A 16,295-nucleotide genomic window follows, 5' to 3' on the forward strand; every position below is an offset into this window, starting at 1 on the left:
CTCATGTTCATGGTTGCGGGTGACTGGAGCCAATCACACCTGTTCTCCGGACAACACCAAATTTTTATTGGATAATGTGTAATGTACACGGGTCGTTGTATGGCTCTCATGGAATTACATTTTAAAATATGTGGCGTTCATGGCTCTCTCAGCCAAAAAGATTCCCGACCCCTGGCCTAGAGGACTGGAGTAGCGAGAGGAGAGTGTAGTCTCGGGGGCACAGGGAGAGACTGTGGGGGACAGCCACCCTGACCCCTATACTGGGTCACTCCACAAACCTAAAGTGATCATTTTTCCTGGGAGAACCAAGCCAGCAAAGGGAAGCAATTACCCCGCCCACCAGAGGCTCTCCTGCTCCAGTCAGTGCAGAGAGTCACTTAGAAGCAGGGGGCGCATCAGGGACACAGGATTTGAGTGCTGAGGTCTGGGTTACACCGCCCCACAAACTGCTGAGTACCCTCCAAAGGGCGGGAGGGCCCAGCTGTGGCAGCATGAAGGTTTTCTTTTATTCATATCCTCACTAACACTTGTTGTTTGATTTATTGATGACAGCTATTCTGACAGGTGTGAGGTAATATCTCATTGTGGTTTTAATTTGCATTTCTTTGATTAGTGACACTGAGCATCTTTTTATATGCCTATTGCCCATCTGTATTCCTCTTTGGAGAAGTGTTTATTCAGGTCCTTTGTCCATATTTTAATTGGTTTGTTTGGTGTTGAGTTTTAGAAGTAATCTATAAACTTTGGATATTAAGCCCTTATCAGATATATTGGTGAATATATTCTACTATTCAATGGGTTGACTTTTCATTTTGTTGATGGTTTCCTTTGCTGTGAAAAAAAATTTTTGTTTGATGTAGTCCATTTGTTTATTTTTTTTCTTTTGTTTCCTTTGCCCGAGGTGATAAAATATCAGAAGAAATATTGCTATAAGAAATATCTGTGATTTTACTGCCTATGTTTACTTCTAAGGTTTGTATGGTTTGACTCTAACAAAGTTTTAAATACATTTTGAGTTTATTCTTGTGTAGGATGTAAGAAGGTGGTCCAGTTTCATTTTTTTGCATGTTTCTGTCCAGTTTTCCCAACACCATTTATTGAAATGAGACTATCTTTACCTCACCGTATGTTCTTACCTTCTTTGTTATACATTAATTGACTATAAAGGCGTGGGTTTATTTCTGGGCTCTCTTTGATAAAAACTCTCACCATAGTGGGAAGAGAAGGAACATACCCCAACATACCATATTTCCCCATTTATAAGACACTCCCATGTATAAGATGCACCTTAATTTGGGGGACAGAAATTTGAAAAAAAATGTATTACATAAAGTCATTGAACTCAAGTTTTATTCATCATAAAATTCATACAACTCCTCATCACTGTCAAAACTCCCATCCATAAGCTTGTCCTCATCCGTGTCTGATGACGAATCACTGCCTTCATATATCACCTTGTCCTCAGTTCCATCTATGGCATTTGAAATGCCCACTTCTTAATGACTTGACAACAATCTCAATCTTGATATTATCCCAGGATCTTTTCACCCAGGTACAAACTTCTCCTATAGTTGGTTTTTTCACTCTTTCTGCTGGTGTCAAATTGTCCCCAGAAGACTTCATCCATTAGTTCCATTCATCTCTCATGGCAGCTTTGAAGGGTTTGTTAATGCTGACATCAAGTGGTTGGAGCTGAGATGTCAAGCCTCCAGGTATGACGGCAAGTTTTGTTTTTTGCTCTGCAGCAATCTTCATTGTGTTTTTTGTTATGCATGTCCTGAACTGATCAAGCACCAATAGGGCAGGTTTGCATAAGAGCTCATCTGGTCTCCTTCTCCAAACTTTTTCAAACCAGATCTTCATCCCATCCTGATTGATCCAACCCTTGTCATGATGTGGACAATCACTCCTTGAGGAATGTCTTTTTTTGGCATTGTTCTGCGTTTGAAAATCAGCATAGGAGGCACCTTGGTTCCACTGACACAAGCTAGAACAATTGTGTAATGGCTCTTTTCATGTCCACTTGTCTTCACAGTCATAGTTTTCATCCCCTTCTTATCAACAGTACTGTTATTTAGGACATCAAACTGAAGGACTTCATCATATTTGCAGTCTGTCCCAATTCAAACTGATGTAACTTCCGACATTGAATGACAAAATGATGAAGTTCAAGGACCTTCTTTCTGCTCCGGCATCTTTTGGGTAAGTCTGGTGCACGTACCCATGCTTAGTCCATTCTGCTTCATGAACCTGAAGCACTAATTGTGTCCTCCTTTGAAATCAGTAACTTCTTTTTCCTCAGCAATTCTTCTTGCCTCATGTTGAACCATCTTTGTGGACGCAGGAATTCCAATTGCCCTTTGCTTTTCAATCTATATCTTCAATTCCCTCTCTAAATCAGGCCATTTTGCTGACTTGTCTCTCATGGCCTTCTTCTGCCGTGGTGTTTCCAGTAGGGTTTCTTCTTCCCGTGACCAGTCTCAGATTGATTTCTCAGTTGGAGGGGGACCAAACTTACATTCAGCAGCACAATTCCCATTCACTTTTGCAAACTGGACCACTTTTAACTTGAATTCAGCACTGTACAAAAATCTTTTCTGAGCCATTTCTGGGCAGAATGTGGCAAAACATCATGTACAGGTAACAAGTGTGAAACAATGAGCCAAAGACAACAAGCGCAAAAAAGCAGGAAATGTTAAGTAAAAAAATCTACCACAATGAGTGCAAAAAACAAGTGCAAAATGGTGGGAAATGAGCCTGACCAGGCGGTGGTGCAGTGGATAGAGCGTCGGACTGGGATGCCGAGGACCCAGGTTCGAGACCGTGAGGTCGCCAATTTGAGCGTGGGCTCATCTGGTTTGAGCAAAGCTCACCAGCTTGGACCCAAGGTCGCTGGCTCGAGCAAGGGGTTACTTGGTCTGCTGAAGGCCCATGGTCAAGGCACATATGAGAAAGCAATCAATGAACAACTAAGGTGTCGCAACGAAAAACTAATGATTGATACTTCTCATCTCTCTCTGTTCCTGTCTGTCTGTCCCTATCTAGCCCTCTCTCTGTCTCTGTAAAAAAAAAAAAAAAAGGCGGGAAATGAAAGTTAAAAAAAATCTAAAATAACTATATAAGATGCACCCAGTTTTCAGACCTCAAAGTTTTTGAAAAACAGTGTGTCTTATACATAGGGAAATACAGTATATAAATAAGTCATAAGGCTGTAATGTACAATTAATATTGTATTGTATTGTATATTTGAAAGTTTCTAAGAAAGATTTTTTTTTTTTTTTTTTAGTGAGGAGGGGAAACAGAGACAGACTCCCGCACACGCCCCGACTGGGAGCCACTCAGCAAGTTCAGGATGGGCAATGCTCTGCCCATCTGAGGCCCTTGCTCTGTTGCAACTGGAACCATTTTTAAGCGATTGAGGAGGAGGCAATGGAGCCACCCTCAGCACCCAGGGCCAACTCACTCCAATCGAACCATCACTGCAGGAAGGGAGGAGAACAGAGGGAGGGGGGCGAGGGGGCAGAGAGAGAGAGAGAAGCGAGAGGGGAGGGGTGGAGAAGCAAATGGGCGCTTCTCCTGTGTGCCCTGAACGGGAATTGAACCTGGGACTTCCACACACTGGGCCGAAGCTCTACCACTGAGCCAACCCACCTGGGCCAAGAACGTAGATCTTAAAAGTCTCATCACACACACAAAATTCTGTAGCTATGTAGGTAATGGATGAAGTAAACTTATTGTGGTGACCATTTCACAATATATAAATATAAAATATTGCTGAAACTAATATAAGGTTGTATGTTGATTTGATCTTAATTTGTTTAAAAGCAATCTTAAAGCATTTACCCAGTTAAAAATAGGTGTATGAGAATTTAAATCACTTACCTTAAACCATAATAATCTTCCTCTTCACATGATTTAATTTGTGTTGAAATAGGCCGAGATTGTACTTCTTGCTGATCCCTCTAGTTAAATGAGTTAAGATAAGTCACATAGGTAAAAACCCCCACAAAAGTAGGAATTATTCAAGTGCCTTTGTGATCATTAATCATTTCAGAGTTGTTTGCAGTATTCACCAAATCGAAGCACAGAATTCTAAATAAATTCATAGTATAAAAATATGGTCTGTAACAATGTAGTTTCACCTTTAATCCATTCTGGGTTAAAAAAGTCAATTCTAAAGGAAAAATGTAAGAGTGTCAATGCCTTTATCTGACCTTATCAGACTCCTGCTTCCATACTACATTAGTCTCCAATCTTGTATAACATGCAAAGGAAATTAGACTCAAAAGAAATGAAAACATAAATCCGTTTAATGGGTAGAAAAACTTGCTGCAAATCACTTTAAACTCCAATGTTAAGAATGCCACTAAGGCCCTGGCCGGTTGGCTCAGTGGTAGAGCGTCGGCCTGGCGTGCGGGGGACCTGGGTTCGATTCCCGGCCAGGGCACATAGGAGAAGTGCCCATTTGCTTCTCCACCCCCGCCCCCTCCTTCCTCTCTCTCTCTTCCCCTCCCGCAGCCAAGGCTCCATTGGAGCAAAGATGGCCCAGGCGCTGGGGATGGCTCCTTGGCCTCTGCCCCAGGCGCTAGAGTGGCTCTGGTTGCGACAGAGCGATGCCCCGGAGGGGCAGAGCATCGCCCCCTGGTGGGCAGAGCATCGCCCCTGGTGGGCGTGCCGGGTGGATCCCGGTCGGGCGCATGCGGGAGTCTGTCTCACTGTCTCTCCCCGTTTCCAGCTTCAGAAAAATACAAAAAAAAAAAAAAAAGAATGCCACTAAAAGGCTAAAAATGAAGAACTAAGAGTAAAATCTTTTAGCAAAGATTTATCAAGAAGTGAAAGTGAGTAAATAAATATTTAATATGGCAAAAAGTTGTACCTATCAGCTTCTGTGGGGGCAGGAAAGCCCTTCTCCCCTTTCCCAGCCCTTCCGAGTTTTCTACTCTACTCTTTATTGAAATAAATAAATGAATGAATGAATAAAAAGGTTCTTATTAGAGGACTCTTGGAGCAGAATACTTAATGAATCCCTCATTCTACTATAACTTTGGGTTTCTTCAAGTATTTTCTGGCTCTTCAATGCTAGCAAAAACTAAAAGATGTAATAAAAATATTTTCTTTTTAGTGAAATATTTAATTACTAATGCAAGTAGCAAATCTGCAACTCTTATCTAAATATATTACCTAAAATGTTATCTATGTTTATGTTTCTTATTCTAAACTAACACATGACAGATCTGTATCAGGCATTAAAATAAAATAATTGCCTCTTCTTCCCAGCCCCCATCAATTCCAAGGTGGAATGAGGGTGGGGTTTAAAAGAGAGAATTATAATTAAATTAGAGTAAGAACTATAAAAAAAAGCTTAAAAGCAGCACTTTATTCCTCTAAGGAGTGCTACTATATACTATCAATTAATAATAGGAATGCTGATGCTTAATGATGGATGCTTAAAGCAGGAATAACCAATTTGTTACCCAGAATGGGGCAAAATATGCTTATATTGTCTAGTGTTACAACCTCACTACATTTTTCATAACTATAAATCAAATTATGGTCTAGCCCTAAGAAATTTAGTTATAGCCAATGGCAGAGTTTAAGCAAAAAAATTACTATCTGAATACGAAACAAATTACAAACTGATGATTGTTACCCTTTATCTTACTTTTGCCCAGAGACCATTTTATTTACTTCCTTACTGAATTACCAGTGTTAATTCTACATAGCTACTCTCAAATATTCATCTTTTCTCTTTAATTGAGAGATGGGAAGGCAGAGAGACAGATTCTCACCATGTACCCCAACTGGGATCCACCTGGCAAGCTACCTACCAGGCGATGCTCTTCCCATCTGGGGCTGCTGTTCCATTGCTCAGCAATTGAGCTATTTCAGTGCTTGAGGCAAGGCCATGGAGCCATCCTCAGCACCCGGGGCCAACCTGCTTGAACCATTTGAGCCATGGCTACAGAGGGGGTGAAGAAGTAGATGGTTGCTTCTCCTGTGTGCCCTGACCAGGAATCAAACGTGGGACTTCCACATGCCGGTTGATGCTCTACTGCTGAGCCAATCAGCCAGGGCCTTAACTACATCTTAAAACAGTGAAAAACAGTGATCTTAAAACAGTGGAAAAGATTATTAAATAATGGTCATATTAGATGATTGAATGTCTATATGAAAATTTTTTTCTGTGGCTTTTAGAAAATATGTACATATTAACCATGGCCAGTTTGCTCAGTGGATAGAGTGTTGGCCTGGACTGTGGAAGTCCCAGGTTCAATCCTCAGTCAGGGAAAACATGATAAGCAACCATCTGCTTCTCTTCCCCTCTCTCTCCTCCTTCCCTCTCTTTTCCCCTCCGCAGCCATGGCTCAACCAACTGTTTCAAGCATTGGCCTCAGGCACTGAGGCTAGCTCAGTTGATTTGAGCATCAGTCCCAGATAGGGGTTTTCAGGTGGATCCCAGTAGGGGTGCATGCGGGAGTCTGTCTATCTTTCTTTCTCTAATTTAAAAAAAAATGTGTGCTTATCAAAAACATATGCATGCATATATCCACATTTATACCTATATAATAGATATTCATATATATAGATATCTATATCTGTATATATATATATAGATATCTATATATATATTCCAGAATTTGTAATAATTCATTGAGCTTAAAATTTATTCTTTGGGTACATTTTTTATATATAATAAATCAAATTAAAAAGTCAAAATACTAGCACTTACATGGAATTACTAATACCATTTACTTACTATTGCTTCCTCAGCTTGTCGAACCACATAAGCTGTTTTTGCCTCCAATTCTGCATTTAAACGCCTAAAAGTAGAAAATAATTTACTAGTTGGGATAGTCTGAAAATTCTAACAAAAATAAAAGTAATTAAATTTCAGTAACTATACTTTAGCTAATCAACTAATTCCAAAACAAACACATTTTATTCTAAAATTAACATAACTATTTGAACATATATCTTCAATTCCCCATGATTCCTCCATTTTTGTGTTAGAAATTCAAGCAATATAACTCTTGGCCTTTTTCCGACACATCAGGTGGAATGACCTATTTGGGAAGAATAAACTGGTAGGTTCAACTCAATTCCACTCTTCATCTTCTTGGGATGAATTCCAACTGGCGACAGAAATAGGGCAGGTGGGAGAGAGGCCTGCTTTGGTCTTGGGTGTTGCTGTGACATTTTTATTATATCCCCTTCTACTTTTAACCTATAGCATATATACAATTTTATAGTATGTTTTCCCATAACAATTAGTAGGAATATGTTCACCTTTTTATAATTAGTGCCTTAAATGAGTATAAAATACCCTAATGAGTTGAAGTCAACATAACGTACAATCTATTCCTATTATTCAAGTCCCTTTTTCACTTTTAAAGGTAACACTTTAATAAATATCTTCAAAAGCACGTAACTTTTTTTATTCTATTCATAAGATAGAATAAAAAACATTCTAGACCATCTAGGATCTTCTGAAGCTGAATAAAGAAAATATGTTGAGCAATTTTTACAATATTGTTTGTCTTTTTAGATGTGATTCAGAAGTAATACAAACCACTTATAACATCCCCCACCCAAATAAAAAGCAGCAACCTCTCCTTCTTAAAAGTCAAATTTTTCAGAAAATATTTTTACATTTAATATTATCTAATAAAGGCTTAAAGTTCAATTTAAGGCAACATTATCAAAGTTTTCAACTTTCCCTAACGAGAAGCATGAGAAGTTTCTGGTCAGTATAGTAGACCAAGATGACTCAGAAAGCCTTTCTTCTGCTCCAAACCCATGGAAATGCTGGATATAATGTAGTTAAGGAAACACTGCTAAGCTCACACTCAGACAAAAGAAATACCCTGGCACCAAAAATGAAGCAGCAACTCAAAGTGAGAGCAGTTAGCAGGATTAGAAGACAAAACAGCATAATAGCTAAAAAATGATGCATGTGTGGGAGTCATAAAGAGTTGCACCTGTTAAACACAAACAAAAACACTACCCATAGACTTAGGTGAATGGAAATGAAACTATAGCTATTGGTGGAAAAGAATCTCTTGTGAGTAGTGACAACATACAGAAATGTGGTCCAAGCTCATCTTATACAGATGGTATAGGGACTCTATGCCAAAACTTTAATATAAAAAGTTGGACTAGTGAAAATTCTGATAACTAAATGCAAAACCACCCTTAGGGACATTTACTCAACTAGAACATATAGAACTCTCTCAGAAAGTAAATCCTACTGAAGATGACTTCACAAAGATAACAACTTGCATAAAGAAGCAAGGCACCGCCTGACCAGGTGGTGGCACAGTGGATAGAGTGTCAACCTGGGACACTGGGACCCAGGTTTGAAACCCCGAGGTCACCAGCTTGAGTGTGGGGTTGCCAGCTTCAGTGTGGGATCATAGACATGACCTCATGGTTGCTGGCTTGAGCCCCAAAGTCACTGGCTTGAATCTCATCGCTGGCTTAAGCAGGGATCACTAGCTCAGCTGGATGGAGCCCCCCTGGTCAAGGCACAAATGAGAAAGCAATCAATGAACAACTAAGGTGTCACAACTATGAGTTGATGCTTCTCATCTCTCTCCCTTTTCTGTCTGTCCCTGTCTCTCTCTCTAAAAAAAAAGAAAAAAAGAAGCAAGGCACCAAGAGGGAGAATCAGCAGATGCAACAAAATTTGTAACATAAGAAAGATAATAAAATAATCTAAAGTTTTTTTAAAAAGTATTTTTCATCAAAAAAAAAAACAAGAATAGAAATCATAAGGCAAGAACCAGACATTATTACAAAAGAATACTGAATATGGAAAAGAAGCAAATAGAAATTATATAAATGAGAACACAGTCATTGAAATTAACGACTCAAACTCAACAGATAAGTTGAACAACACTGAACTGAAGAGGGGATGAATTAGAAGACAGATATGAGGAAATCACCTACAAGGAGGTAGAGAGAAGAACGATAAAAATACAATAGAGAGGTTGTTAACATCCATTAAAGACAAACTATATGACAAAAAAAAGATTTATATCTACCTAACAGAAGGTGCAGAAGGAAATCCCAGATAAGGAGGGAATGTCAATATTTGAAGAGATAATGCTGAGAATTTCCCAGAAATGAAGAAAGATCTAGATCTCAAGAAGAATTAAGAAAATAAACCCACACCTGTACACATCATGGCGAGACTGCAGAACTTCAAAGACCAAGAGAATATTCTATAAACTACCAAAGCATAATAAGAACAGATCATCTACCAGCATGATTATCTAAAATGCTGATAGTAGAAATAAATGAATAAATAAAATGCTGATAGTAGATGGCTCATCAACATCTCTAGATTCCAATAAACAACGTATCTTTAATGAATTGTGGGGGTAGAAAACTGGCCATCTAGAATTCTATGTTCAGCTAAACTGTCTTTAAAAAATAAGTGCAAAGTAAGAAAATTTTCAGAAAAGACTGGAAAATTTAAGACTAAGACTCAAATTTTACACATAATACATAGACACAACAGCGTGGTGACAGCCAGAGGGAAAGGGGATAGGGACTAGGTGGAGGTGAGCAAAGAAGGTAAAATGGGGAAGGAAAGAGGTTTTGCTTGGGGCAGAAGATGCACGATGCAGGGTGCATAGGGTGTTTTATTGCGTTGTACACTAGAAACCTGCATGGTTTTGCAAACCAATGTCATCCCAATAAATTCAATTAATAAAAAAAAACAACTCAAATTTTTACAGAGAAGTAATGAGAGGTCTACTTTTCAGGAGAATAAAACTGAACTTAGAAAAAAAGAATCATAATGAGCCAAGAAATTAGAAAACATAATGATAAATCGAAAATAGTAGAGACTACAAAAATAACATGTCGGAGTTTTCAAAACAAAGAAATGAAATATTATCTAATCTAACCTAACAGGCAGGAAAACCAAGTTAAAGCAGTCTAAGGTGTTTACAAACTAGTAAAAGAAAAATAAAGACAATGTAAACTCAGTCAATCCAACAGAAGTCAGGAGAACCAAAGAAAAGGCACAGTGAATATAAAACACAAAAAATACGATGGCCGCCCTGGCCGGTTGGCTCAGTGGTAGAACGTCGGCCTGGAGTGCAGAGGTCCTGGGTTCGATTCCCGGCCAGGGCATACAGGAGAAGCGCCTATCTGCTTCTCCACCCCTCCTCCTCTCCTTCCTCTCTCTCTCTTCCCCTCCCGCTGCGAGGCTCCATTGGAGCAAAGATGGCCCGGGCGCTGGGGATGGCTCCTTGGCCTCTACCCCAGGCGCTAGAGTGGCTCTGGTCGCAGCAGAGCGACGCCCCGGAGGGGCAGAGCATCGCCCCCTGGTGGGCAGAGCGTGGCCCCTGTTGAGCGTGCCGGGTGGATCCCAGTCGGGCGCATGTGGGAGACTGTCTGACTGTCTCTCCCCATTTCCAGCTTCAGAAAAATACAAAAATAAAAATAAAAAAATACGATGGCCAAAATAATTTCAAATTAACAAAAAAAATAATAATAAAAAGTAAATTAACTTTTTAGAAGGCAAAAATTATCAGACATGATATAAAAGAAATACTCTTAATGCTAAATGACATAAAAAGCTTGAACATAAAAACATGAAAAAGAAAACAAAACAAATACTATGTAATAATGAAAGGAATAATTCATCTAAAGAATTTAAATAAATCTAACACTATATCCCCCAAGACAAAAATAAGCACAATTACAGGAATTATTTTTCAATTACAGTTTTAGTTGATTTTAGTAAATTTCTAACAGAAACCAATACAGCTAGTAGAAAAAAAATGGTGATGAACTGTCAGCTTGATCTAACAGACAGTCAACAAATAAATATACTTAAAAAAAAATTTTTTTTGTCAAACCCTGGCTGGATACTCAATGGGCTGGAGCATTGTCCCAGCACAGAAATTGCCAGTTCCATTCCCCAGTCAGGGCACATACAGGAACAGTTTGATGTTCCTGTCTCTCTCTCTCTCTCTCTCTCTCTCCTCTCAGCCTCTCAACAAAAAAAAAAAAAAAAAAAAGAACAAAAGTTAATTGCTGAATGTATTGGCATAACCTTGGTTAACTACATAGGTTTCAGGTGTAAAATTCTATAATACACTATCTATGTAATGTATTGTGCACTCATTACTCAAGTCAAGTCTCCTTCCATGACCATTTATCCCCCTTTGCCCTCTTCTACCTCCCCCAAATATACTTTCTATCAAAGAATACTTTAAAAAAGTGAACATATATTTGAACACAATTAAGTTCCAAAACATTTTTGAAAATCAATGTTATATACACTCTTTGACAACAGTGCAAATAAATTTTAAAGTAAAATAAAAAAACAAACATGTTTAGAAATAAAACACTTTTTAAATAATAAGAAAATCAGAAAATATTTAAAACTGTTAAGTTACCACAAAAGACATACACATCAAAACAGGTCCTGCAATACAGACAGGCTATAGTCAGAGATAAATTTATTTATAGAAATTAAATGTATTTATTTAAAAATTAGAAAAACAAAGCCAAAAAAGAAAAAATAAATCCACCTCAATTAGAAGAGATAGAAATAATAAAGACCAATGAAATTTTAAAAAGCCTAGATTAGCAATAAAACCAAAAGCTAACTCTCTGAAAAGATCAATAAAATATACAAATAATATTGGAAAGTCCCCAAAAGGTATGTATTGGGTTACAGACACAGTTAAGATTTAAAACAGATAATTAGAATAAATTTATTTTAATATGTTTTAAAACACATTAAATGGACACTTTTTTAGAAAACTATCAACCAAAATTTATTCTAGAAGCAACTATTATTAAAGAAATTAAATTGATAGGCAAAAAAGCCCATAGCAGACTGTTTCACAATTTTAATCAAAGAGCAAATGATCCATGATAACCAAAAGCTGCCAAGAACAGAATAAATTAAGGGAAACAGCATCCTTAAGCCTGATAAGAGATATCCACCAAAACTCTATAGCAAACCTCAAACACAGTGGTGTTATTAAAAGTAGGTTCCTGCCTGGCCTGCGGTAGTGCAGGGGGATATAGCGTTGACCTGGAACACTGAACCCCGGGCTTGCCCCATCAAGGCACATACAACAAGCAATCAACGAACAACTAAAGTGAGCATCTATGAGTTGATACTTCTTGTTGTTTCTCTTCTCTCTGTAAAATCAATAAAATCTTTTAAAAAAAAAATGAGTTCCTTAAAAATCATAACCAAGATAAAAATGTTCATCACCACTTTTTCTATTCCACATTGAACTAGAGGGTCTAACTAGATCAAGAAAAAAGAAAAAGATGCATGAGAAAGTATAAAGGAACAAAACAATCATAATTTGCATATGATACTATGTTTATCAAAAATCCAAAGGACTCTAGAGAATGAAGAGAAGTTAAACCAAAAGGTTGATGGAGACTCAGATATGGTGCCCACCCGCCAACTCTGTGAAGGAAGGGCTCAAAACAGAAACAATGGCCTCTGCCAACACTTCTGTCTGGGACAAAGTGCTCCTCCAGCTCTCACTCTAATGCCAGACACTTCAGTTTCTCCCCATATGTCCCTGGTGCCTTTCGAGTTGCTGCCCCAGTACTGGAACTCAGAGGGAGTGTGTCTGACTCTTTCAGTCCCAAGAAGCATTCAAAGTGTGTAGCAACCCTGAAGCACTGAATACTGAATAATCTAACTAATGTGTTTGCTCCTTGTCCATCTACTGATCCCCAGAAGCTGAGAGAATATCTCCCTATTATTTTTCACATAAAACAAAACAAAACAAAAAAGAATGGCCAAAGACAAGTACCATATGATTTAACTTATATGTAAAATTAAAAAACAAACAAAAAACTAATAAACAAAACAAAAACACATAGATGCAAAGACCAGAATGGCAGGTACCAGAGTAGCAGGGCTTCTGGGAAGGAGTAATTATATAGTATATACAAATATTATAATTTTGGCCACTTGAAAATATATAAAATGTATGTAAATTTAACCACAATAAAAAATTTAAAAAAAAAAGAATGACCATACATTTTACTTTCCTTCATGGTGGAGAAATGACCAACAAGCTTTAGTCAGAGCTTGGGAACTACTCCATTGAAATAAATGCCTCATATTTGCTCACTGCAGACTACAGGTAACAGAATGACTAACACCTAGGCACCTTTACCACAGAACAACTTTTGCAAAAATAGAACAGCTGATGTGGTCCTTTAAGCAGGACCATACTACTAATGACAGCCAGAGCCAGGTGCAAAATATCCTCTTAAACAAATGAGACTGACCAGGCAGTCGTGCAGTGGATAGAGCGTCTGCCTGGGACACCGAGGGCCAAGTTCAAAACTCCGAGGTCACCGGCTTGCGTGCAGGATCACAGACATGACCCCATGGTTGCTGGCTTGAGCAAGGGATCACTGGCTGGGCTGGAGCCCCCTCAACCAAGCCCCATATGAGAAAGCAATCAATGAACAACTAAGGTGCTGCAACTATGAATGGATGCTTCTCATCTCCCTCCCTTCCTGTCTGTCCCTGTCTCTCTCTGTCTCAAAAATAAACAAACAAACAAATCAGCCTAATCAACATAAGGTATTTAGTGCTATCTGGTGTATGCTGATGAAAATAATTGTTTTGGGTTGGGTATAAGACGGTCATTCAGAATTGTATATTGGACATCAGATCTGTTGCTTAAGTACATTCTTAAACTGGAATAATAGATCCATTTCATCAAATAAAGAGGAATGATCATGTGCCTACATGCTACATCAAGTTGGCATGTGTCTCATTCATCTAAAGAAAGTACATGTGAGTTTTAACTTTTTTTTTTTTTTCTTTTTCTGAAGCTGGAAACGGGGAGAGACAGTCAGACAGACTCCCGCATGCGCCCGACCGGGATCCACCCAGCACACCCACCAGGGGCGATGCTCTGCCCCTCCGGGGCATCGCTCTGCCGCTCTGCCTCGACCAGAGCCACTCTAGCGCCTGGGGCAGAGGCCAAGGAGCCATCCCCAGCACCCGGCCATCTCTGCTCCATTGGAGCCTCGGCTGCAGGAGGGGAAGAGAGAGACAGAGAGGAAGGAGGGGGGGGGATGGAGAAGCAAATGGGCGCCTCTCCTATGTGCCCTGGCCGGGAATCGAACCCGGGTCCCCCTAACGCCAGGCCGACGCTCCACCGCTGAGCCAACCGGTCAGGGCCAAGTTTTAACTTTTAAAATACTTTTATTTCAAGTACAAATTACATGGTATCTCTGTTTAACTGTTACAACTGCCAAAATGTGTTCCCAATTTTATATTAAATTAGTTACTTTAAAAAGAAAGTGAACTGTTAAGACATAATTTTTTATAAGGGTATGTACAATGGTAAATAAAAGACGTGGTCTTGGACCTTGTGAAACCCATCACTGGAGGAAAAAGAAAGTAAATTAACATTAGTTTGTGGTGACGTTATGTTAAACGCAAAGACAAATTAATAAAACAATGAAAAAAGAGTAACAGAGGAGACTACTTAGCATAGTCAAGGAAGGCCACTGTGAGCATTACAGGTAGAAGGCATATATGACTGCACTCAAAGAAAGAGAAGGAAAAAGCCTGAGGAACTAAAAGGCCAGTTAGACTGGAGAGTGGTAGGCAAAAAGGAGAGAGCAGAGATGAAACAAGAGGCAGGAGCCAGATCTCACAGAGCTTTTGAAGTGCAATATAAAAGCACTGCAAAGTTTTAGGCAAAGGAATGACATGAAAAAATTAAAAGATTACTCTTGGCATCTGTGTGAAAACTGGGGGAGTAAGAGTGAAATCGTCCAACAACAAGAGCACGTGTTGTCAGGAGTCTGTAATTACACTGTGCACATAAGGAAAGGAAATCCTTCTCCCAACTCCATCAAATGTGGACAAGAATTCTAATTCCAAATGCCCAGGGAATTAGGCTTTCAATTTAGAAACCAAGTCTAGCCCTGGCCAGTTAGCATAGTGAGTTGGAGCGACTTCCCGAAAGACCAAAGTTGTGAACCCGGGTCAGGAAGCCACCAATGAATGCACAACTAAGTGGAACAACAAATAAATTCTTCTGTGTGTGTCTCCCTAAGGTCAACCAATAAATAATTTAAATAAGAAAGAAGGAAGGAAGAAAGGGAGGGAGAGAGAAAGAAGAAAAAGAAAGAAAGAAAAAAAAAAAAGAAAGACTAAAAGAAAATTACATACGTAAACTCTCGGAGTTGGGAATTAAATTGAATTCCTTAAACTAGAAACTGAGATTTCCGTGGCAATTCCTATCCAAACCACGTCTAGCAATCTCATCTGATTAACGAAGATGTTTGGGTTAAATTTTCGCCCACTTCAAACACTTTCTAGGATGCTGGAAAGCTCAAGTTGAAAAGACGAAGAAGGGCAAGCAAACGGGATGATGGAAGAGAAGGCTGGGCAGTGAGTATTCCCAAAGAACCAGTCACCAGTAAAAGTACTTGTTTCAGTTAGGTGAAAGAAAGAAGGAAAAACTGAACTGCCAAATTTCTTACTTATATTCCTCCTCCTTGGCGAGCAAGTCCCGTCCAGGTGTAGCAGGTTGCTGAATGCGTGGCGGGAGAGGAGACCGTAAAACGGTCCTTGTCTGTAAAAGAGACGGAAACTTTCAGATGCAAGTTAAAAGAGATCGCCACTTAACCCGTCGAGGACCTATTAGCTACACGGGAATCTGCGATTGAACTGACCCTGGAGCCAAAACTTCGCCCCGCCATCTTTCACGATCACGACGCCGTTACCAGGGCAACGACGTAACTTCCCGCGATACTCTAGCATCCTTAAGCCCTGGGTGCCGACTGGATTCACTCCCGCGCTCCTAACGATGGGCAGCGCGAGGCTGGGCGGGGCCTGAGGGCGGGGGAAGCGTGGGGCGGGGCCTGAGGGCGGGGGAAGTGTGGGGCGGGGCCTGAAGGTGGGGGAAAAGGGCGTGGACGCGGGTCCGGGTCTCTGTGCCCCTCAGCGTGTAAACCGTAACAGGACGTTGCGCTGCTGCAGAACCTGAGGGGCCCATGTGCTGCGTTGACTTACAAATTCTTAAGTTGTCATGAAAAGGTTTCAACCAAAATAGGCAGGGTCCATTTCGAGTTCTCGGTGGGAAGCAAGATAGTAAAGCCCCCACTCTGTTGTACTTTTCCAAAGTCAGTGGCCAATGCGACTTCCCCGTTTTGTTTAAATAAACTCTTAAGTAGAATTCTTAGTTTTTCTCACGATTGTTTATAGCATGCGCCAGGCTGAGACTCTCAAGTCAGTAGGCCTAAGTTTGTGTCCTGGTGGT

General features: G+C 39.7%; 1 protein-coding gene across 1 annotated transcript in view; it reads right to left on the reverse strand.

Annotated features, from left to right (window-relative positions):
- TEX9 (testis expressed 9) overlaps nucleotides 1-15,753 on the reverse strand; it is a 74,404-nt gene extending 58,651 nt beyond the window's left edge. Inside the window, exons 1-4 of the mRNA XM_066343243.1 lie at nucleotides 15,709-15,753; nucleotides 15,517-15,608; nucleotides 6,758-6,821; nucleotides 3,883-3,962 (exon numbers count right to left, since the gene is read on the reverse strand). Coding sequence (XP_066199340.1) covers nucleotides 3,883-3,962; nucleotides 6,758-6,821; nucleotides 15,517-15,608; nucleotides 15,709-15,735 — 263 coding nt within the window. The 5' untranslated portion in view covers nucleotides 15,736-15,753. The remainder of the gene's footprint in view (nucleotides 1-3,882; nucleotides 3,963-6,757; nucleotides 6,822-15,516; nucleotides 15,609-15,708) is intronic.
- Nucleotides 15,754-16,295: the final 542 nt, after the last annotated feature.

The sequence above is a fragment of the Saccopteryx leptura genome, chromosome 6, assembly GCF_036850995.1.
Source record: "Saccopteryx leptura isolate mSacLep1 chromosome 6, mSacLep1_pri_phased_curated, whole genome shotgun sequence".
NCBI lineage: Eukaryota > Metazoa > Chordata > Mammalia > Chiroptera > Emballonuridae > Saccopteryx > Saccopteryx leptura.